Here is a 21,957-nt window from a genome sequence, read left to right on the forward strand (position 1 = left end):
ATTCGTCCGTGGACCTTGCCTTTGGTGATCGTCCGGAAAGTTGGACGCTCTGCACTGCCTTCAAGTATGCCTTTTTTGACTTGGACGACTGGCCTGTTGAACTCCCTCCAATGATAACTCTTATTTCTCCTAGCGTCGGTCGTGATAGTTCTTCTACCTTCCCTTTCAATTTTTCATCCTTATGGACTCATCCAAGGAAATTCCTCAGCTTTCCTTATCTTATGAGGTTCTCGACTTGCTACTTTAGATCAAAACACTCGTCCGTATCATGCTCATGATCCCTATGGAAGCGGCAATATTTGTTCCTGTTGCGCTTGTTGGGATCCCCCTTCATCTTCTTTGGCCATTTCAGCAACGGGTCATCTTTGATTTGCATCAGAACTTGCTCAAGTGGCATATTTAACGGAGTATATTGCTGATTGCGTGCTGTAGAACCTGTCTTTTTATCTCGGTCTTTTTTATCATCCGTCCATCCTTCTTTGGACGAGGACCTTGTTCTGGGTGGCGATTTGTCTCCATTTTTTCTGTCCTCTTTCTCTTCTTAGCTATGATCGCATCTTCTACATTCATGAAGTTTTGAGCTGAATGGACAAGTTCAGCCATGGTTTGAGGCTCTTGCTCATAGAGTTTGTGGATGAACAAATCAGAATGAACTCCATTGTAGAAAGCTGCCAACAGCAATTTGTCATCCATCTCGTCCACTGTCAAGGCTTTCTTATTAAAATGAGTGATAAACGACCGCAAACTCTCATTTTCCCCCTGTTCAATTGTTAGCAGATTGGACGTAGAACGTTTGTGTCTCTGACCACCTATGAAATTATTGACAAACAACTTACTCAATTCTTCAAAAGAATTTACTGAGTTAGGGGGTATTTTGCTGAACCACACTCTGGCTGGAACTTTAAAGGTGGTAGGAAAGGCTCTGCACATTATTTCATCCGACACCCCTTGAAGATGCATAGTGGTCTTAAAGGTGGCAATGTGGTCAAAAGGATTTCAATTCCCGTCATATGAATCTAGAGAAGGCATCTTAAACTTTGGTGGCAAGGGATGGCCGTTGATAGATGTCGTAAAAGGAGAATCAATCCTGTGAACCAAGTCTTCTACTGGGTTTGTCCTCCTCATATTCTCCTTCATTTCATCCATAGCCTTTTTCATTTGGTCCATCTCCTTTTCCAAATGAGGCACCCTCCGCGAAGTGGTACCTCTTGATTGACCTCCATGTTCAACATTATCTCTGTCCTCTTGACTCCAAGTTTGCCCTCCTTCTTCATGCTCTCCATGCATTTGTCTTCTCAAGTCAATCTCCCTCCTTAGTGATTGATTTTAGCGAGTTAACTCTGCCATTGCCACCGCCATAGAGTGCATATGTTGGACAGGGGATGTATGCATGGCTGGTGCAGATTGATGATCACAGTGAGGGTTACTTGATGCATCCCTGCTTTCTTAATGGCCTGGGCTAGTAGCTCTCGATCTGGTCCGAACCATCAACTTTTTTTCTTGGAAAAATAAATTGTAAAACAATTATCGATCCCTACAGACGACACCAACTGATGTTTCCTGGAAAATCAGTAAGTTGCATGATACGGATTTTGTTGATGCAAGACCTAAAAGGAAAACAAAGATAGTTAAAGGTGACCGGTGGAGATCCGGTCAAAGATCCTCCGATAACAAAGTTAGTTCTGTTTGTCGTAATAATTGTAAATGAAAGAAAATTATGCCTCTCTTCCTTACTTTCCCACAAGTGAGTCCTTTATATAGTGTTTGCTTAAGGCAGTTACTTTGTAACTTCTCTTGTCATTGCGGATCTTTGAGGTAACTTCCTTAACTGCAATGGAAGTTACAACATTTGAGGTTTCATCCTTAACCGTTTATTATAGAACGACTGGTAATGATGAAACATTGCATCTGATGAGAGCAGATGTAAATCTCTTTCGTCTTATTCGTCCGTCTTCAAGGACGGATGAGACATTGTTTCAATGTCTCGTCCGTCTATCCTTTGGGACGGACGAGACAATGTTACAATGTCTCGTCTGTCTATCCTTCAGGACGGATTAGACTGCTTTGGACGAGTTCCTTGAGATTTTGTTAATGGTCCCTTTTCTTCATGGACGAGGCATGTGGATGAGCTGGGAGTTAGCTTTTTCTCCAACACCATCAAGTTATAGTTTAAATCCAGTAATTAGAAATGTAACAAATTAAAATTTATAGTTTCAAAAGTATTAAACCCTAACAATTCAAAAAGTAACAAATGAAACCCGCAACTTATTAGAAGCAAAATGGCAGGTAGCACCAAAAATGAAAGGGTCCATCCTAAGCAAAGTTGTGTGTTAATTTGGGGTATTGTGTGCTGTCTTCGCTTTGTAAAAGTTGTTGGTTGTGCCCCTGCATTGCATCACATAACACATATGTATTTGAATAGTATAACTATTAGTGCTTTAAAAAAACAAAGATGTTTGTAAGAGCATATCTCTTTGCATAGAGTCTTAGATATTTAGTTATTATTTAGTTATTATTTAAATAACTATAATTACTCGATAACTTTAGCTTATCTACCTCAACCTGATAATATCAAGTTCAAAATCATATATAATAAGTTTATTATTAAAAAAAAAAAAATCAAGTAAACAACAACATGCTTTAAAAAGGGATATAATTAAGCTTTGAGAGGTTTCTTACCATCAGAAAGAATAATGTAAATGATTGTGGGTGCATATTAGTGTTTCAGCTCTGTTTTAGAGCTTGATCTTGTTACATGGACTTCAATTATATGTGCACATGCATTCTAGATGTTATCTTTTTAGTTTTTACATGGATTGCAATCTAATTATCAACTATAATTAGATAATTGATAATTTTTCAATTATAAGGATAAAATAGCTATGGGTTTAGGTTGGATGCTTATATCCCAAAAAAAGGTTTGCATGAAAGAGACGACCATTTCATGAGGTTAACTCCTACTTATGAAAAACTAATTAGAATTAAGCAATAGCATCACTAATCTGGAAAATTAATATAGAGGATCAGATGGAAAATTAATAACAACAATGACTTGTCCAGCAAATTAACATTAATGACTGGTCCTACTAATGACAAGCTACTTTTGTCAAATTCGGCAGTGCCCTTAATTTTTACTCACATCAAAGCAAAGGCTGCTAGCAAGATTCTACTACTAGCAAATTCACAAGAAGCTGCAAAATGTGAATCTATTAAAATACAATATTTATAAAATTTAATCCTTTACACAAAACAATAGAATTATACAAGTTAAAGACCCAAACAACAAGTACAAGGAACAATATGTCCAAATATAATTACAAAATAGAGTTAACAACTCACCTGACCTAAAACGATAACTGATATCCACTTAAATTAAATAAACTGTGAGGATTAAAAACCTTTAAATTTAATGGTCAAGAGTTGGTTGGGTACCATAGCCACTAAAAAAAGATGGGGAACCATAGAATAACTCTTAAAATAAAAAGAATATATATGGTAGTAAATGTAAGCCAAACATAGCCTCTCTCATATATTTTTCGAGAAAAGCGGCAGGTCATTTCTCTCTTTCAAAAGCAATGTTGCTCCAGCCTCAACGCCTTCATTCCCCTTCAAACGCACCGTTTTGGTGTGCTGCGCTCCGTCGCAGCAGTCCCACTTGGCGCTGATGAACGGGCTCGCCGCTCCGGTCCCCGAACGAACCGAGATCTCTTACTTTAGATCTTCTCAAAGTACGCATTGCTTTTTTTTTTTTTTTTCCTCTCTGTTTGGTTCCCGAGAAAATTGCATTGCATTGAAATTTCTTATAACTTTTGTCTTTTTTGTGTGAAAGGATTGTCGATTGTCTGTGAAGCAAGTGAATCCACGAGAATACGTTGCGCAAATTCCTCAGGTATGCGAAAGCGTTTCGTTGTTTTTTGTGAATTGCATTTGTGAGAATTAGAAATAGGCTTAAATACGTTGTTGGTCCCTAAAGTTTTGTGCATGAGCGATTTTAGTTTTCTTGGGACCAAAAATTGATCATTTCGAGTTTATGAGCATAATGCTCACTAAAATGTTGATAAATATGTCCTAAATTAAGAATCCTAAACGCTTCGACAAGCTGTGGATAACAAACGACATGGATGATCGTATATGGTTCAGTTTTGTTTTGTTCAGTCTGTTGTCACGTTACAGCTCTTTCTGCAGTATTTGCCCTAATAAGATTTAGCACTTCAAATATCCAATTGGTCAAAGTTGTCATAACATAGAGCTGTACGCAATGGCTTCTAAAGGAAAGTTGTGGGTCTTGGGTGACAGTTCTGTATGTAAAGCAATTAAAATATGAATAAAATAATTCATTTTGTTGCATTATATTTCCCGTGGAATATGTTGCCTTTTGGTTTAAGACGTTCATGGTTTGGATAATGATGTCACTAGTTAAATTGGAAATTTTGTATTGGATAATGGTGTTATCAAGTGTAGCTGACTGCTTAATAAATACATGCTATCTCCACATGAATTTTATATAGACTACTTGTCTTTACTGTAAATTCAGATGGGCATAGCTGATGCAATTGTAGACCTTGTGAGTAGTGGAACAACACTGAAAGAAAAAAACTTGAAAGAAATTGAAGGTGGAATTGTGTTGGAAAGCCAGTTAGCTATCTTGGACCTTGCCAAGCATCAGATTTTGTAGTTTCTAGAATGCTATTAAAAGAGGGACTTCAGGCAACTGCTTTTGTGATAGTTAATTTTGCATTTTGTCTTTATCACATCTTGTCATACAACATTCTTCAGGCTGTTCTTGTTGCAAGTCGGAAAGCATTGATACAGAGGAAAGGTGCATTGGACATAACACAAGATTCTTGAAAGATTGGAGGCACGTTTTGAGGGTTGTTGGTCTGCCGGCATTATCTGGACTGCAGGTGTGCACAATTGTGGGAAACTTAGTTGGGAGAAGAAAAGTGATTGATTTTATTCCAAAACACACCTGCAGTCCAGATAATGCTGGCTGACTCAGTATTCTCTTGGCCACTTCCTCCACACTACCCCTCATGTTTGCAGTAACTTGCCAGTGAAGTGTGTAACCAACATAAAACTAAATTTAAATAAAATGCAGCCCTAGAAGAAGAACATGACATACCATGACCTGTACAACAACTGAGAGCGGTGAGCCATTTTATTACCTATATTTTTTGATAAGTCCATTTTATTATCTATATTTAATATTAATTATTTGTAGTGTTAGGTATGCTGGTTTTCCCATCTCTCTTTACGATGTCTTGAGGAAAATGTTAGTTCTTCGGCTCAGGCTTGTGTGTCATTCTGTGGCATGATTTGATATTTTCCCATTAGACTAGTGTTTAGCCTTTTGGATAAAAAGATGGTACTAGAGTAGCAAGTGTTTTAGCTCTCTATCAACATAGCCTAGTGTTTAGCCTATGATTAAACAGAGCTAAAACATTTGCTACTCTAGTTAATATTTAATCATAGACTAGTGTTTAGCCTTTCTCTTATAGCTAATTTTACGGAATTAACTAGCTTTTGAAAGGTTCACCTCTCCCCCCTTCTGTACGAAACAGACAAGAAGGAAAATAAGAATATAGCAACCATGTCAAACACTGTCTCAATCTTTCTCACTTTTTTAGGTTCCAACACTAACCCACTTCACAAAACTCTCTCAAAAACTCTTGTTTTACTTCACAACAATACCAAGTCACCAGACTCTCTGAAATTTCACAGAATACTCTGTCTTTGTGACTCTAAAGCCTCAAAATTTCTCACTTTTTAAAAGTTTTGACACAATACCCAATTCAGAAAACTCTCTCAAAAACTCAAATTTTGCATCAAATTCACCACAAGACTCTGTTACTGTTACTGTTTCTGTTCCTGTTTCGATCCTTGAGAAAACAGAGCAATGGAGGGAGTGATAGTTAAGGAAGAAGAAATGGTGACGTACGGTGTGGGATCATCGTCCTCTTCATCTTCGAGCATTTCACTGCAACCAATGGAGGGGTTACACGAGGTGGGCCCCTCTCTATTTCTGACCAAGACCTTTGAAATGGTGGAAGACCCAGCAACTGACTCGATCGTGTCGTGGAGCAGAGCTCGCAATAGCTTCATTGTTTGGGACTCTCACAAATTCTCCACTGCCCTTCTTCCTCGCCACTTCAAGCACAGTAATTTCTCAAGCTTTGTTCGCCAGCTCAATACATGTGATTTCAGAAAGGTTGATCCTGATCGATGGGAATTTGCAAATGAAGGGTTTCTGGCAGGGCAAAAGCATCTATTAAAGACCATCAAAAGAAGAAGCCATGTCACACAGGGTACGCAACAACAAGGAGGAGGAGCTTGTGTTGAATTGGGATAATGTGGGTTAGAAGGTGAGCTTAAGATATTAAAGAGAGATTGAGGCTTGCTAATGGCCGAAATTGTGAGGTTGAGGCAGCAACAACAGAATTCAAGGGAACAAATGATTTCAATGGAGGATAGGTTACAGACCACAGAGAGGAAACAGCAACAGTTAATGAATTTTCTTGCTAAAGCACTCAATAATCCATCCTTTATCCAGCAATTTAGTCAGATGAGTGCTCAAAGAAGAGGAATACCAGGGTGTTGAAATTGGACAAAAGCGTAGACTTACTGCAAGCCCAAGTGTGGAGAATTTGCAAGAAGACGTGTCTGTGTTGGCAGGCAGTAACCAAGTTGTGGACTTTACAAGCCAAGATCAAGAAGAAACGGCAACTATGGAAACATTTTTCTTAGCTGCCTTGGACAATGAATCAAGCAGTGATATCAATGACCCCATTGCAAGTTCAGTACCCACAAGAAGTGGTGCCAATTTGGATTCTGTCAATGAGACCATATGGGAAGAACTATTGAATGAAGATCTAATCACTGAAAATCTGGAAGAAGAAGCTGTGGTTGGTGATAAGTTGGAAATTGATGTGGAAGTGGAGGATTTGGTCGCAGAACCTGACGACTGGGGTGATGATTTCCAAGACCTCGTCGATCAAATGGTTTATCTCAGGTCGATGCCGTGACCAACCCCATATATGAGATGATGATGTTGTGGTCTTTTTGTATTTTTGTGTTGGTCTCTGCAACTCTATTCATGTATAACCTCAAAATAGAGATGGTGAGAGTTGCAAAGAGGCCAGCACATTTTGCTCTTCTTCTGTATCCTTTAATGATAATTTAATCATCCATATATTTTTCCAGCAAAACTTAGGAACAGTTATTTAGGTTCTGTACTTCAGGTTCCCAATAGAATTCAATCACAAGGTTATATTGACCAAAGAACCACATGATTGAATTCAATTGTCATTGTTCTTTGAAAAAGGTAACATTGTTTTTGTTGCATCAGTAACCATGTGGTTGAATTTTTGTTGCGTTAGTAGTCATGTGATTGAATTTAGTTGGGAAACATAAGGTATAGCATCTAAGGAACTATACTTAAGGCTTGCCCGTTTTATAATACCTTCTAGTGTGCTTTGAATCAGTTCACAGGCTTATGATTTGTTGTTTATGTTCTGCATTTTGCAGGCAGTCTAGCCAACGGAAATTTGTATAAGGAGGGCATTAAGCATTGACTCATTCCCAAGCTACAGCTACAGTCTCTGCTGTATATATGCATGTTTGATACCTTGCTAAACTATCGTGGCTGGGAAGTTCCAATTCTTTGATTTGTATATGTTGATATCAGCTATGCATAGAAACTTCATCCATGCAGATGTTAGCTATGTACAGAAAGTACTCAAAACGTTTTTTGTCATTTTTCTGCTAGGATGTAGATATGGACTTATTGTTACTAGTTTGGTATATGGCTTGCATTACTATTATTTATGTTGTTAATGGGCTGTTCTCGGTTTCTGAATTTAGTCTCTATTTTTGCTGGCTGACTAATATGGCTTTCTCAGTTTCTCTTACAGAGTTACAATGTGTTTCAGCTCATTGCTTGGTGCATAATGGCTATAAGGTCTGTGCGTATTTGGCCAAGCTGCAATTAAGGATTTATATTCTTCTTGGTAAGTTTAGACTCATAACTCATTAGAATAAGCACTACAAACACATTTTTATTTTTGGGTTGACTGTGGCCCGGATACCCTGTGAACTAAGAGGTATCTGTATGCAAGCTGGTTTAGCTTTCTGCAACTAATGGACGGGAAAGTTTGGTCTTGTTTCTGTCTCTGCAATAATTATTTATTGGCTTAGATATATGCATTTTACCTAGTATGTTACAGATTGTAAGAGGCTGTGGGATCCATACACTATAAAGAGGAAAAAAAAACATATATGATGTATAAGAAACCTTCTCCTATGATGCCTTTCTTGTTTTTCCCTTTCTATGGCTGTGTGGATTACCATCTGGCCAAAACTATTCAGGTACCATTTCTTGTGCTCAACTGAATTTTTATCTGGTGTAACTTCTGAGTAGTTTAGTTGGATAGTAATGCCTTATGTATGTAGTTAGATTATGTTCAATTCTGTTTTATTTATTTTTGGGATTAAATGATAAATTAATCTTTAAATTCTGTAAATCTTGTACTTACCAGTAGCTACATTAATGAAGGAGACTAGGATGGGCCCTATGGGATAATGAAGGAGACTAGAGAAATAGTCTAGAGATCATATCATTCTTTGTTACGAAAAAAAAAAAAAAAAAAACCTTTTTGTTTTTTTGGGATAGATTTTTTTTGGGGTGGGGGGTGGGGGAATAAATGATGAATTAATCTTTAATTCTGTAAATCTTGAACTTGCCAGTAGCTATATTAATGAAGGAGACTAGGATGGGCCCCGTGGGATAATGAAGGAGACTAGAGAAATAGTCTAGAGATCATATAATTCTTTGTTATAAAAAAAAAAAAAAGCCTTTTGGTTTTTGGGATGATGAAGGAGACTAGGATGGGTCCTATGGGTTTTGTCACAAGTAGACATGAATGACAGAAAGAGCTAGGTGTTCAATCTGGACCTGTGAAGTGTAAAAATATGGAACTAATAAAATAAGGGAATTAGTAAATTATAAAAGAATTGAATAGAGAAAAAGGTTCTCTTAATCTCCTGTAGAGTAGAAGACATCTTGCTAGAGCTTCAGTTCTAAACTTCTAGTGATTATGGATTGCAGCAGACTGAACTAACACATGCACATCAGGCCTGTTTGCTTGGATTGATGGAAAATATGGAAATGATAATTAAAAAAATTAAGAGGGAAGAAAATATTCTTATTTTGCTTCTTGTCTGTTTCGTACAGAGGACAAAATACATATAAAAATTTCATTTGTTTCGAAAATATGTATGAATTTACTATTATGCTTTTATTATATAAGGCTGGTGGGGGTAAAAATGTGATTTGATTAATGCATGGCTTGCGAGCAGGCTTTATAATAGGTTAAGGCACATGTCCATCCTTGTATAAGGAATAAAGCTTTTGGTTTTGGACATCTAGAATAATGGCAAGCTTGAGTTTTGTTCTTATTCGGAAATTAGAACAATCTGGTTTTGTATCAATTTTTGGAAATATGTTGACTAAACCAGATCCAAGAACTTTCACCTCCATACAATATTCCTTCAAATTTTCCATTCATGAGTTAGTTTGTCATGTGAGAATGTGAGAAAATAAAAAAGATACAAATAAAGATAGTAGGCCTGACTCATCAAAAAAAAAAAAAAAAAAAAAGATAGCAGGCCTGAAATAATTTGCTTTATTTGGGCCTTCATAAGAAATGGGTGTCAGCAATTTGTATAGATGACACCATATGAAAGTGAAATTATATTATTTCCCCTATCCATTTATTTTGTGTATAAGAAAAAAAATTTGATTAAGTGAAAACGTAAAATCATCTGCTTTCTGTATGTTTTGAAGTGAAGAAACTTTGTGGAGCCCCCCACGGAGAAAATACATGATCTCTTTCTTTCCGTTGAGTTTTCTCCAATACTACCAAAATAATTAGGAAAATGATACTGACCCAATCGTTTTCTACCTCGGTTTTCCATCCTCTCTTTTCCCTACACCAATAGACGGAGCGCTGATATAAACACATGATTAAGCGTGTTAGAGACAAAGATAAGATGAGAAGGAATCTCATGCAATGTCATTTTCATTCCAAACAAAGGATATTCATTTCTAATGAAGACGAATACATTAAAAACAATCTTTCGGCCGGTGTTTCTAATTAACAATTACCTGACATGGTGTACTAAGCTTATAAGTTTATTTGGACGACGACAACAACAACAACGCATTAATTTTTACCTCCAAAAGAAAAAAAAATGCATTAGTTTTGATCTTAGGCTTTTATGGACTTGAGTGGACCGTAAAAATTGAACTATTTTGTTTTGCTATTCTGAGAAGGTATTTGATTTTATGTGATTTATGTCAGAATGTGGCTTGAAATGTCAAGCCTGGGACCTAAATGGACTAGGTGGCTTGGCTTTTCCAATGCAACCAAATATCAGGCTCGGATATTGTTTTGTTTCTAGCCAGTTTGTCAAGCAGCGTGACTTAGATATCACATCTCCTTGAATGCAATATCATGATAAGGCATGACTTTCTTGCATGGACACAGTATTGCCTTGCCGACGCACCAGATTTTTTGCTCTATGTATACGCGCCTTCGTGTAGCAGAGAGAGTTAGCAAGAGAGTGGTGGAGCGGCAATTGCTAGCAGAGAGGGAAAATAACTTCTCTTTGCTAATTTTGTATTTGTGAAAGAGAGTAGCATGGAGTTTATTGGGGTTTGGGTACAGTGAGAGTGTGATAATTACCCCATTTGTATTCTCCAAATTTGTTAGTAAGAGAGTGGACTTAGGCTAAAAGTAAAATCATGTAAATCCTTTGAATTCTCTATCTATTAAGTTTGTGATCTTCTATTTTCTTTTCATTTTATTTCTGTTTCTTTTATTGTTTGTGAAAATCTTATTTGGACCCTATAATATTTTTACAATTAATTTTGTGTAGAAATGCTATATGAAGGCATTTTTCCTACAATAATTTGGTAATGGGGCTTCCTCTATTACAAACACACGAGTTTTTTTAAAACTATCTGATTTAAAAATGTCACACGCCTTATATTTAAATAGAACTAGTTTCTATGAATGTGGTCAGGTCCAAATTTAGTGGAAGAATATTGTGTTCATACGGCAGGGATTGAAGGGCATCTAATCCATCAGTTGGGTTAGAGTTTATATACAATGAACCGAAAAGATAGAAGTGCTTTGTAGGGGATAGATACACGTGCTCTGTGAGCATGGCAATGGGGTATCCGAGGACTAGTATTGACCCCTCAAACACTAATGAAATCAAAACTAAAGTTCAAGCCACTATCGTTTTTTGGAAATCGAATTGGAAGAAACCTAATCCATTAGTCATTTTCGTAGTTACGTGTAAACCTTTATAAGCTTTTATATGGAAAAAGAAAAAAATGAAGAAACCGGAAGAGGGTCCATATATAGGAGCTTTACCATATTCTTACACATAGTCTATACTCTATCCAGTCGAAATGGCACCAAATGAGTGAAAGAAAAGAGACTACAAAACCAGTAATGTGTGGCACCAATGGTGCCACACATAAGTGGCATAAGCATATCAGTTAATTTATGAAGCTGAAAACCAGTTCGCTACTGTTTGATCTTTTTTTTGTTTGACTTATGGTTGCAGGTGGAGAAGGAAAAATATAATTATATTGAAATTCATGACTTCATAGTTCGGATTAAATATTAAAAATTTAAGTGTGCGTCTAATTGAAAATAGAGTTGTGTACGTGTTAGCTTAAAGGGTCTGTGGCATGGCAAACACTTGGTACATAGATACATTAAAAAAACATTATAGACGATGGGCATCCATTTCAGCAATATAATGATGCATATGCAGACAAAGTACCGATTAACTATCAATAGGCCTGGTGAGACACCCCCACTCTCTCCTTGCCCACCCACTCCCAACCGGGGACCCCTATCACCCTCTGTATAAAACCAGGCTGACTTATACTACTAAGTCTTATATCAAGCTCCTGCAAAAACCAATCACCTCTCTCTCTCTCTCTCTCTCAAAATATGGCCTTTTGCCTTGAGACCCTTCAAAGATTTGTGAGAATGGAATTGCTCTTTACTAGTGTTCCTGCAGTATCAATCTTCTTCACAGTGTTGGCCATAGTAGCAGGAGTATTGGGCTACATGTATGGACCTTACTGGGGTGTGAGAAGGGTACCTGGCCCACCAACCATTCCATTGCTTGGACACCTCCCCTTGCTCGCTAAATATGGCCCTGATGTGTTCTCAGTCCTTGCCAAACGATATGGCCCTATTTTCAGGTCAGTACAGACTATACAGTGTTCTTGTTTGAGTCCTTTTCAAATATATATATATATATATATATTTATATTTATAATTCCATAGTTACAATAAGAAAAAAAGAAATTAAATTCTGAATGGGTATGTTGGAAATATCTATATATTTATGATTCCATATTTACAATAAGAAAAAAAGAATTTAAATTCTAAATATGTATGTTGGAAACACCGCCAACATAAAAGACTCTTATAACTTTTATTTTCAACTTCTAAATCTTGTTATTAGTCTTTTCTCAATTATCTATCATAGTATCTATGAAAAAGAATGTTTAAGACAATATGATAGATAAAAAGGTGGTACCATTAGTCCACTAAATGCCACCAATCTTTTTTAATAGTTGTTAATTGATTCAATAATCTATCTTCCTCTTTCAAAAGTGGAAGAGACCATGTGTCCAATGGGTTAGAGACGGTTTATGGGGACCAAAGGATTTAATGATTTGGTCAAATGGGACCTAGCAATATTGGGTCTATCTCTTTTCTTTCTTTTTCCATAGTATGGTATTTAATGATATTGCACTTTCAAGATTAGAAAGAAGCTCAAGTGAATAAATTATAAAGGTAATAGTATAAGCAAAAGGAATGTGGAGATGATCCTAATACTGTTTGATACAGTTAATTGGATTGCACGTTAGCTTATCCCGCACTTTATGATCACATTCAAGGGCTGGCCGACCTTGCTTATTGAAAGCTAGTAATAATTTTGCCTCTCCACTTTCCCATGCCACGCAATTCTAATGTTACAGTTAATTTCAAATTTTATTTATTTTTACAAATTGATAGGCCAACTTAAAACATAGAAACAAAAACAAAAAAAAAAACAAAAAATTCAAAAATTTATTTATTATTATGTTATTAACATAACACTAATATTGCATTAGAAGTTTGGAAGTATATTATTTTGAAATTAATAATAAATTTATTATTTTCCTTTTTTTTATACTTTTCTTTTCTTTTCTTTTTTTTAGATTACAACTTTATTAATGTAAAGGAAAATAGCACAACAGTAAAACATGCTTTTTCTAAGGGTCTGTTTGGATTGAACTTATTGTTACTGAAAATTGAAAACTGAAAACACTGTAGTAAAATAATTTTTAAATGTGTGAATAGTGCTGTGGAACTCATTTTTAATGAAAAAGTTGATAAAAAGTAAAATTTGTGAGTCTGCAAACAGTACACAAGTATACTGTTCAGGACAAAAAGTCAACAAGTGCGGCTACTGTTTATATGAACAACAACATTAGGGGGTATTTGATAGAGTAGTTTGAAAATTGTTGTTTGTAGTTTTTTGAAATATATGTGGGTGAAAAAATGTGTTGAAATGCGTAAAATACTATTTAAAAACTAAAAAATGTTGTTTGAAAACACAAACCAAACGGCCCTTAATCTCAATTCAAACGCTCACTTTGTTTCCAAGACTGAGTTATCAATCATCAAAGGAAAAGATGGGACAAAGGAGATTTGAGTGATAATTGATGATAGGACTTTTGCAGAGTATAATATAGCACAGAATTCATGGTTTTAAATTCTACATCTTAAAATATATATATATATATAATAAAAAGGACAAAGATGCATGCTTTTACATAGTAAAATTAATTAAAATTTTATGTTTAGAGCAGGTTTCACATGGGCAGACAGCCACTGATAATTGTAGCAGATCCGGAGCTTTGTAAAGAAGTAGGAATAAAGAAATTCAAAGATATTCCAAACAGAAGCATACCTTCACCAATCTCGGCCTCCCCTCTTCACCAAAAGGGGCTCTTCTTCACCAGGTATTTTCTTGTAACTACAACAATGACATACTCCTACCTAATTTGTAATTGTAGGTGTACACTATGCTTTTATCATTTGAACCATTCCTTCATGATGCACCAAACGAGTTGGAATAATTATTACGAGGGAATTTGCAGACTAGTATAGTGAGGAGAAAGAATATCATAAGTTAAGATGTGTATGAAAGAATTTTGCAAACTAGCATCTCAAGTTTTATAGACTCGATTTCAATCTAAAACTCGAGGGTTAAAAACTCAATTCCCACTTGGTGAGTTGGTAGTATGATGTCACATAGATCTCGAGTCTTAGATGCTTGAGTTCCAAAAAGTTAAACCGAGTTTCTAAGACTCAATTTTTGTACTTGAATAACATCATATCTGAAGAAGAACAGAGGAGGAATGAAAAGACAATATGGTCGATTGGACGATTGAATGTTGGGTGAGTCGATTTGGTTGATTGGACAATTGAATGTTGGGTGGGTGATTGGATGATCTGGTCTTCAAATCTGCAGCGTCAAAGAACGAAGAAGAAGAAGAAGGAAAAAATAAAACGTGTAGGAAAAAATAAAACGGTGAAACTCAAGTTCCAAGTGGATATTTTTCCACCTCAGATGCCACCACTTACAAATTGAGACTTAGAAACTTGAGTTTTAAACACTCGAGATGTTAGTTTTTCACATTGTTTTGAAACGTGACAACTAACGAAATTATTTGATATTTAAGGTTATTTGGAAAAAAATTCTAATTATTACAAATCTAAATGTATATCTAGTGCTATTTTAAATGACTAAACAATTTCTACACTATTAGATCCAAGACATAAAATCTTCCCATTGCATCCTATGACTTGATAAGGGTTCGTGTAATATATGGTTTAAATGCATGAGTTTTGCACATACATATATTATTACCGTGTATGTTTCAAAAACAAAATTTTATGACTATGTAAAATCTCTTTGACATTCTTTCCTAAGGAGAATAATTGTTACTCTATTCAGAATTGCATGTCATTTTAGGCTAAAGTTATGTTACCTCCTGCAATGAACCGGGGGAGTTCTTTATTTCTAGTGAAATGAGGATCTGGTTGCCAAATGGCGAATTGAATACTCTCTACAGAGAAGTTCAAACTTCGATGGCAGCAGATCAAGAATGCCATTTAAGATATATACTGATGGGAGTTGGAATTACTTGCAGGGATGCTAGATGGTCAACCATGCGAAACACAATATTATCAGTCTACCAGCCATCACACCTAGCCAGTCTAATACCCACCATGCAAGAATTTATAGAATCTGCAACTGAAAATCTTCACTCTTTGAATGAAGAAGACATCACTATCTCCAACCTTTCCCTCAAATTGGCCACTGATGTTATCGGACAAGCAGCCTTTGGTGTCAACTTTGGCCTCTCTAAACCGCAATCAATCAGTGATGTAGTTAACATTGATGATAACCAAAACGATGATAATGAAGTCTCAGACTTTATTAACAAGCACATCTACTCCACAACACAGCTTAAAATGGACTTATCAGGCTCATTTTCAATCATTCTTGGTCTACTTGTCCCCATACTTCAGGAACCTTTTAGGCAGATCCTGAAAAGAATTCCTGGCACTATGGACTGGAAAGTTGAGCGTAACAATCAGAAACTGAGTGGCAGGCTTGATGAGATCGTGACAAAGAGAATGAAAACTCGGGAACGAAGTTCAAAGGACTTCTTGACACTCATATTGAACGCGAGAGAGTCACAAACGGTATCAAAGAATGTCTTCACCCCAGACTACATTAGTGCAGTTACTTATGAACACTTGCTTGCTGGCTCAGCTACCACAGCCTTCACATTGTCTTCAGTTGTCTATTTAGTTGCTGGACATCCAGAAGTTGAGAAGAAATTACTTGAAGAGATTGATGGATTTGTTCCACCAGATCAGATACCGGGTGCTGATGATCTTCAAAACAAATTCCCTTACCTTGAACAGGTAAGGCTTTTAAACTTTCCTTTTGTTTGCATTTGATGGTCACATATAGCCTTTCCCAATATATCTTAACTGCATCGAGGCCTATGCAACAATTGAGTTTCGTTATTCTTTTGATGGTTTGAGTCAGGTCATTAAAGAGGCAATGAGGTATTACACAGTTTCCCCATTGGTTGCAAGAGAAACATCAAAAGAAGTAGAGATAGGAGGCTATCTTCTCCCAAAGGTATTTTATGTATGCCACGGCCTTTATGTTTGTGTGTATATTAGAATGTGGACTAGAATTTGTACATGTGCCTTATGTCATGTAATTCTATTCTGATGAGCAGGGGACATGGGTTTGGCTAGCACTTGGAGTTCTAGCAAAAGATCCAAAGAACTTCCCAGACCCAGAAAAGTTCAGACCAGAGAGATTTGACACAAATTGTGAAGAAGAAAAGCGAAGGCATCCTTATGCTTTTATACCCTTTGGAATTGGGCCTCGATCATGCATTGGACAGAAATTTTCCATCCAAGAAATAAAGCTCTCATTGATTCATTTATACCGGAAATATGTATTTCGACATTCACCTAACGTGGAAAAACCTTTGGAACTTGAATATGGCATAATTCTCAACTTCAAGCGTGGTGTCAAGCTTAGAGTGATAAAACGAACATGAATTTGTTAAACATGGCTAAGTAAACTTTCCAGTCATACTTATGATGCACTCAAAATATGACACTTGAAACTTTGTTGGCATCAAGAAATGGCAATAGATTGTCTTGATATCAATTCCCTCTGTTGTAACTTGTATAAGCTTATATTACAAAAAGGATTAGCTTGAAGCCTACTATCCGGGAATACAACGGGTATACAATACAACTGTCTTCTGAAGACACATTCATTAGTCTTTGCTTTAAGCCCTTAATTTGAATTCATGTTATCCTGATTTGTTTCTGGTAATTAATCCATGCAAAATTTTTGGGTCTCTTCAGTATCCTGGCCTTAAAACAAATTAAATTCTGCTCAAGTTCATTAGTTCCTCTAGCATTTTACTCTTCATCACTTGACCTGTTCAAAATAACAAAATAATTTTTAAATGTATGAATAGTGTCGTGAGACTCATTTTTAATATATATTTTTTTGCATAAAGTGGTTGTAGGTCTCATGAACAGTGCGTGAACAGTACTATTGCAAGTGTGAATAGTGACAATGGTCTCCCTAAAATGCGTGAAACAAAAAAAAAAAAGAGAAAATGCTGAAAAGTAAAATGCAGACGCCTTGCAAACGTGAATCCAAACCCACAATTAGTGTTTGTTTGGTTAGTTTATTTTTTGTTAATTTATTTTTGTTACTATTTATGAATTTCATTGTACTATTTTAAATGACATTTACCTTTATTTACAGTATTTTCAGTAAAAAATTTTCAATTTTAACAAAATAAGCAAATCCCAAATAAACCCTTAATAGCTTTAAGTAACAACAAACAAACTATTTTACAAATAAAGAACCCTTGAATCAAATCACATTAACTGATTGGGGGTGTTTCAGTACAGCTCAGTTATACAACCTCGTTAAACTTAATACACATTCTTAAATAGAGGCACTAGGGAACAACAAGCTGTTGAACTTCTTGAACAGACAGATGAATGCATCCATATTTTACCTTAATTTCATTGAGTGCTTATCCAATCGGGTTGGCAGGTGAAGCGGCTTGGAAAAGTTGATTGAAGAAGGCTCAGAACCAGCACTGCTTTTAGAATCAGCATTAGAGAAAGCTGCTGACCTTTTGAGAAATTGGAACTCATCCATTGACTGCCTCTGGACTCTATAAGATTGATAACTGCATGTTTTCTGCTTTGCCTTAGTGGACTCAGTCAGGTTCATGTAACTTGGCCTACAATTACTGCTACTATCTTCTGTTCTCTCAGAAGCCAATCCAGTGTTTCCAGAAACTGGTGTTGTTGATGTGCAGATTGAAGATGAGGCAGAGCTCTCTTCATACCGGAATTCAGAACTCGGGCTTGAAGATGAACGAGCAACTTGTCCATTATGGGGAGGTTTAGCAGAAATCCTAGTAGAGACATTATTCTTTCTGACCTTCACGTAGCATGGTTCAGAAGACTTTGAATGTGTGCCTAAAATGGAATCTGCGCAACTCTTTGGAGGTGGAGTTGTCTCCAAGGGGTCAGTGTGGGATTGTTCCATCAATCTAGTCTCCCATGGCTTGGCAGCCATCCAACGTTCTAACCAACTCCATCCCCAGCTGTTCTTGTCAATCTCATGATTCTTGAGTGGGTACACTAAGGCACTTGTACGTGAATTCAAATTGGGGGTTGATCTCCATTGCTGAAAAAGAATATAAAAAAAAAAAAAAAAAATTGAATCATATTGCTCATATGAAGGACAAACAACAAAAATAAAGTCTTAATCCCAAAATTTTGGAATCAATTATGGACCCTTTATTGAGTAATCAGGGCCATGGGTGAAGGAGAGAAAGCAACTAAAATTCAAACAAATCCATTTATACCTTTTGAGCTAGAGAGTATGCAATTGCTCTCTCCCTCTTGAAGGCACCTTCCTGCCTCATTTGTATCTTCGTTTTAACATCTTCCAATGTTCCCTTGCTATCACACCACCCCTCCTGAAAATTAAGGTTTGAAATTAACACTCTTTCTAATGTGCATTACAAGGAATGTGAAATACAAACTGGCTAGTTTTGCTTAACGATTAAAATGAATCAGCAGAAGGCCTTATTTGAGTAAAATCAACTGAGATGAGACCAACAAGAAACGGACCCAAGACAGTTTGTAGTGGTACCTCAGCTTCTTTTAGGAGATCAGCCTGGGTGCGGCGCTCTTCAAGCATCATCTGTACAGCCTGTCCCTCTATGGACATTCGGACACGACGAGCCCTAACTCGAGCCTGAACTCGAACAAGAGCCTGCATGCACCTCAGTGTTACAGCAGCCTGCTTCCTCACCTGTCGACCCCGAACTAGAGCTTGAAGCCTCACCACTCCTTTCAAGGCCCTCAAAGCTCTTCTTGCCTACAATTTTTTACAGAACGCAACACCCAAAATAAAAGGAAACATTCTTAGAAAAAGATTTAAATCTCAATGATATAAAGATGAGTTCTTTAACAGGTTTAATAGACAAACAGTTACTCATCGAATAAGTACTCTTGGAACTTATCACACTATACTAATCATTTGATTTCCTGAGGATAGAATATTTTTGTTGCTGCACATAGCATACTATAGGTAATTGTCCTCTCACACTCATTAATATGCACTTCGTAAACATAACATCTATAATTTCAAGCGTAATGTCACATTTTTTTATTGATGTCCACGTTTAAAAGGTGAAATAGGTAATGAATACTGAGGATGTAAAATAAAAAGTGTGTGAAAATTAACGCCCATCATACTATAGTAATCCTGGAATACAATTTGTAAGAAAAGTTCACTTCTTTATAAGGGCCCCCACTAATCCCTGCATGCGTAATTCGCCCATCCAATACACTCTTGGTAATTACATGGAAGAATCTTTTAGGACTGGCCCTAAGGTATTGATTAAGAGACTTGAATTTAGGACCCCATGGATTGCATGAGGCCATGAACCATTAGACTGACCCCTTGGATGTAAGTCTAAAATTAATTTCCTCTTCATTAAACTTTGAAATTTTCTGTCCATTTTCCCCTCATCTATTAAAGCTGTACATAGTAGCATAAAACAATCCAATGTTGCAACGTTGCTTTTGGGAGCTAAATTTAAAACATCAACAACTAAACTTTTCGATGTGAAATAAACTAATGAAGTATAAGATAACTACGTATTTCAAGTCTATGGTGCTTAGCTTCAGGCCAACCATTTTACCCTCTCATCCATGAAAGCTGATCAGATCTATTAAGTATTCAAGCCGAAAAAAAAAAAAAAAAAAAAGGAAAAAACTCTCCATAGGCTTATCTGGAGAGCTTTGAAAATAGAAGAATGTGAAAATTTCCAAAAACTGTAGACCTCATCTGCAAGTTTTCAACTTTCTTTTTCACTCATCTCAGAAACCAAACAGAGAAAAAGGGAAAGATAATAGAAGAGAGACCCCATTTACCAAGAAGCCACGAAAAGCAGTTTGGATCCGGATAGCAGCCCATTCTTGTCTTACAGCCCTGAAATCCTTAGGATGAGCACGAACCACTGTGGCCATTGCAGCTGTAAAAGCATCAGCCACTGGAGAATCAGACCCTTCAGAAGCTGCTCTGTGGTTTCCTTTGAAACCTTTCCATGAGGACCCCAAATCCCCTGAAGAACTCCTCCATAGCCTCCATTTCTTGCTCTTACCACTCAGCTTCTCCTAAACACAACACAAAGTTTCAGACTTTATGCATAAACAGAGAATGAAAGTGTTAGAAAGTAATAGATGAGAGCTTACATGGTCTTCTTTATCGGGCTTTTTGAGACCTATAAGAGCCTTTACCCATTTCCCTGAAGCACCCATTACTTAAGAGATCTTGCTCTTCTCCAGCTAGCTATCACAAGCAAGAAACTGTTTGATTCTTGAGGAAACTGAGCTACTAAAAGCTCAAAGATCAAAACTTGTCTTAGAAAGAGAATGTGGGTATCACTGATATTTTGCAATCAACATTAACCTCAAGACAGAGATAGTGGTTTTTGCAAAAACAAAAATAGAGTTCAAAGTAGAAAGCTTTCTTTGAAGAGAAAAAATATGGAAACAAAAGAGAGAGAGAGAGAGAGACGTGGGCTTTGCTTGGTGGGATTAGTGGGTGGGTTTTGTTGTGTCCAATAAGGGGCATTGATATTTGAAATTCAAAAGGAAGCAACGGACAAATGGGGTTTCATCTTACATCCCGCTCGAATGTAGTATGTGTGTGTGGCTGTGATGTGATGCTTTGGCCCCTGACTTTGCCACAATATTACAGATTTAGAATTTTATTAGATTTTAGACCCACTATAACACTATGCCTACTTTATTGGCCATTAAAACATGAAAAGGCACAACCCGTTTGGCCAGTACGTGAAAAGAGGCAAAAAGAGCCAAAAAGAAAACCGACAAAAGATCTTCCAAGTCGGGGCAGTTAAGATCTGGTGTTGTTTTTCTACTTGCATTGTTGTGTGCTACCACAATATCGAGGCTTTCCCCAATGCATTTGAATGAATCCTATATTAGCTTTTGAGTTTTAAGTTCTACACTTCTACTACAATCAGCGGGAGCACTTCGGACATGAAAAAGACACTTGATACGGTGGAACCCATTGTCCACTAAAAATCAAACGGTTTGAATCAGCTTTGTGTTTAGGAATCCAATGCATTTCAATACAATAGTGCCGATTGGTTGGTCCTCCATAAAAAGTGCTACGTGTGTCGACTGTTGAGTGTTGGTTGTGTTGGCATGAAGTCAAGTTAGGAATGCTATTACAATTTTACAATTAGTCTTTACATATACAATATTTTGTGGATTTATAAGTGAAAGTTATACTTATTTGTCCTAATCATAACAAACAAATTATGTGAGTAGCTGGAAAAAAAAAGAAAAAGTCTTTAGTATTACTCAAAATCTTATCCAATAAACTATGATTTTGATTTTTGATTATCAAATAATGTGTTGTAGTTACCCATCAATTAGGGGTGTTATTGTTGTTTAAACAATAATTCTTATTGTTTAAATACCACAACACGTATTTTTACAATACTTTTTAACCCACATATATTTTCACAACACTTAAACAATGATATTAGAAATCTTTTACTAAATGGGCCCTTAACTATTAATTGTATCTAACGAACCAAGTAATTACCCTTGTCCAAGAAAGCCAACCTGAACGAGGATAAAGCGTCATGAAAGCTTCCATTTAATGCCCCGACAGTTATACATAAGTAAGAAG

The 21,957-nt window shown here is 36.5% G+C and overlaps 3 protein-coding genes and 1 pseudogene across 6 annotated transcripts; 2 read left to right on the forward strand and 2 right to left on the reverse strand.

Moving 5' to 3' along the window:
* Positions 1-399: 399 nt before the first annotated feature.
* LOC112007514 (uncharacterized) lies at positions 400-960 on the reverse strand. The gene has a single exon (XM_024039867.1). It carries the CDS (start codon positions 958-960, stop codon positions 400-402), a length of 561 nt encoding a protein of 186 aa, XP_023895635.1.
* A 2,540-nt stretch (positions 961-3,500) lies between these two features.
* LOC112007531 (heat shock factor protein HSF30-like) lies at positions 3,501-8,622 on the forward strand (annotated as a pseudogene).
* Positions 8,623-11,847: 3,225 nt separating this feature from the next.
* LOC112015617 (cytochrome P450 711A1) lies at positions 11,848-16,963 on the forward strand. 2 transcript variants are annotated; one of them, XM_024048042.2, is made up of 5 exons: positions 11,848-12,286; positions 13,949-14,101; positions 15,296-16,079; positions 16,207-16,302; positions 16,406-16,963. In XM_024048042.2, exons 1-5 carry the CDS (start codon positions 12,030-12,032, stop codon positions 16,733-16,735), a joined length of 1,620 nt encoding a protein of 539 aa, XP_023903810.1. In that variant the 5' UTR covers positions 11,848-12,029; the 3' UTR covers positions 16,736-16,963. The 2 variants fall into 2 exon arrangements, with proteins under 2 accessions (XP_023903810.1, XP_065638761.1); XM_065782689.1 differs by having other exon boundaries at positions 12,197-12,286; positions 13,944-14,101.
* A 570-nt stretch (positions 16,964-17,533) lies between these two features.
* LOC112015613 (protein IQ-DOMAIN 6) lies at positions 17,534-20,911 on the reverse strand. Of its 3 annotated transcripts, none has more exons than XM_065782702.1 (5): positions 20,487-20,911; positions 20,166-20,405; positions 18,877-19,104; positions 18,587-18,700; positions 17,534-18,405 (listed from the first exon to the last, which is right to left on the reverse strand). In XM_065782702.1, exons 1-5 carry the CDS (start codon positions 20,550-20,552, stop codon positions 17,719-17,721), a joined length of 1,335 nt encoding a protein of 444 aa, XP_065638774.1. In that variant the 5' UTR covers positions 20,553-20,911; the 3' UTR covers positions 17,534-17,718. The 3 variants fall into 3 exon arrangements, with proteins under 3 accessions (XP_065638774.1, XP_065638781.1, XP_023903805.2); XM_065782709.1 differs by having other exon boundaries at positions 20,166-20,402; positions 20,487-20,910; XM_024048037.2 differs by having other exon boundaries at positions 20,166-20,408; positions 20,487-20,909.
* Between the last annotated feature and the right edge of the window lie 1,046 nt (positions 20,912-21,957).

This window comes from Quercus suber, unplaced genomic scaffold (genome assembly GCF_002906115.3).
Source record: "Quercus suber isolate HL8 unplaced genomic scaffold, Cork oak 2.0 scaffold_16, whole genome shotgun sequence".
In the NCBI taxonomy this organism is placed as follows: Eukaryota; Viridiplantae; Streptophyta; class Magnoliopsida; order Fagales; family Fagaceae; genus Quercus; species Quercus suber.

Coding starts and splice junctions, on each gene's coding strand:
- LOC112015617 (XM_024048042.2), top strand. CDS start 12,030: ATGGCCTTTTGCCTTGAGACCCTTCAAAGATTTGTGAGAATGGAATTG. Junction 12,287..13,948: donor CGATATGGCCCTATTTTCAG/GTCAGTACAGAC, acceptor TGTTTAGAGCAG/GTTTCACATGGGCAGACAGC. Junction 14,102..15,295: donor AAGGGGCTCTTCTTCACCAG/GTATTTTCTTGT, acceptor AATTACTTGCAG/GGATGCTAGATGGTCAACCA.
- LOC112007514 (XM_024039867.1), bottom strand. CDS start 960: ATGCATCTTCAAGGGGTGTCGGATGAAATAATGTGCAGAGCCTTTCCT.
- LOC112015613 (XM_024048037.2), bottom strand. CDS start 20,552: ATGGGTGCTTCAGGGAAATGGGTAAAGGCTCTTATAGGTCTCAAAAAG. Junction 20,409..20,486: donor AGCCCGATAAAGAAGACCAT/GTAAGCTCTCAT, acceptor TGTTGTGTTTAG/GAGAAGCTGAGTGGTAAGAG. Junction 18,406..18,586: donor CATACTCTCTAGCTCAAAAG/GTATAAATGGAT, acceptor ATTCTTTTTCAG/CAATGGAGATCAACCCCCAA.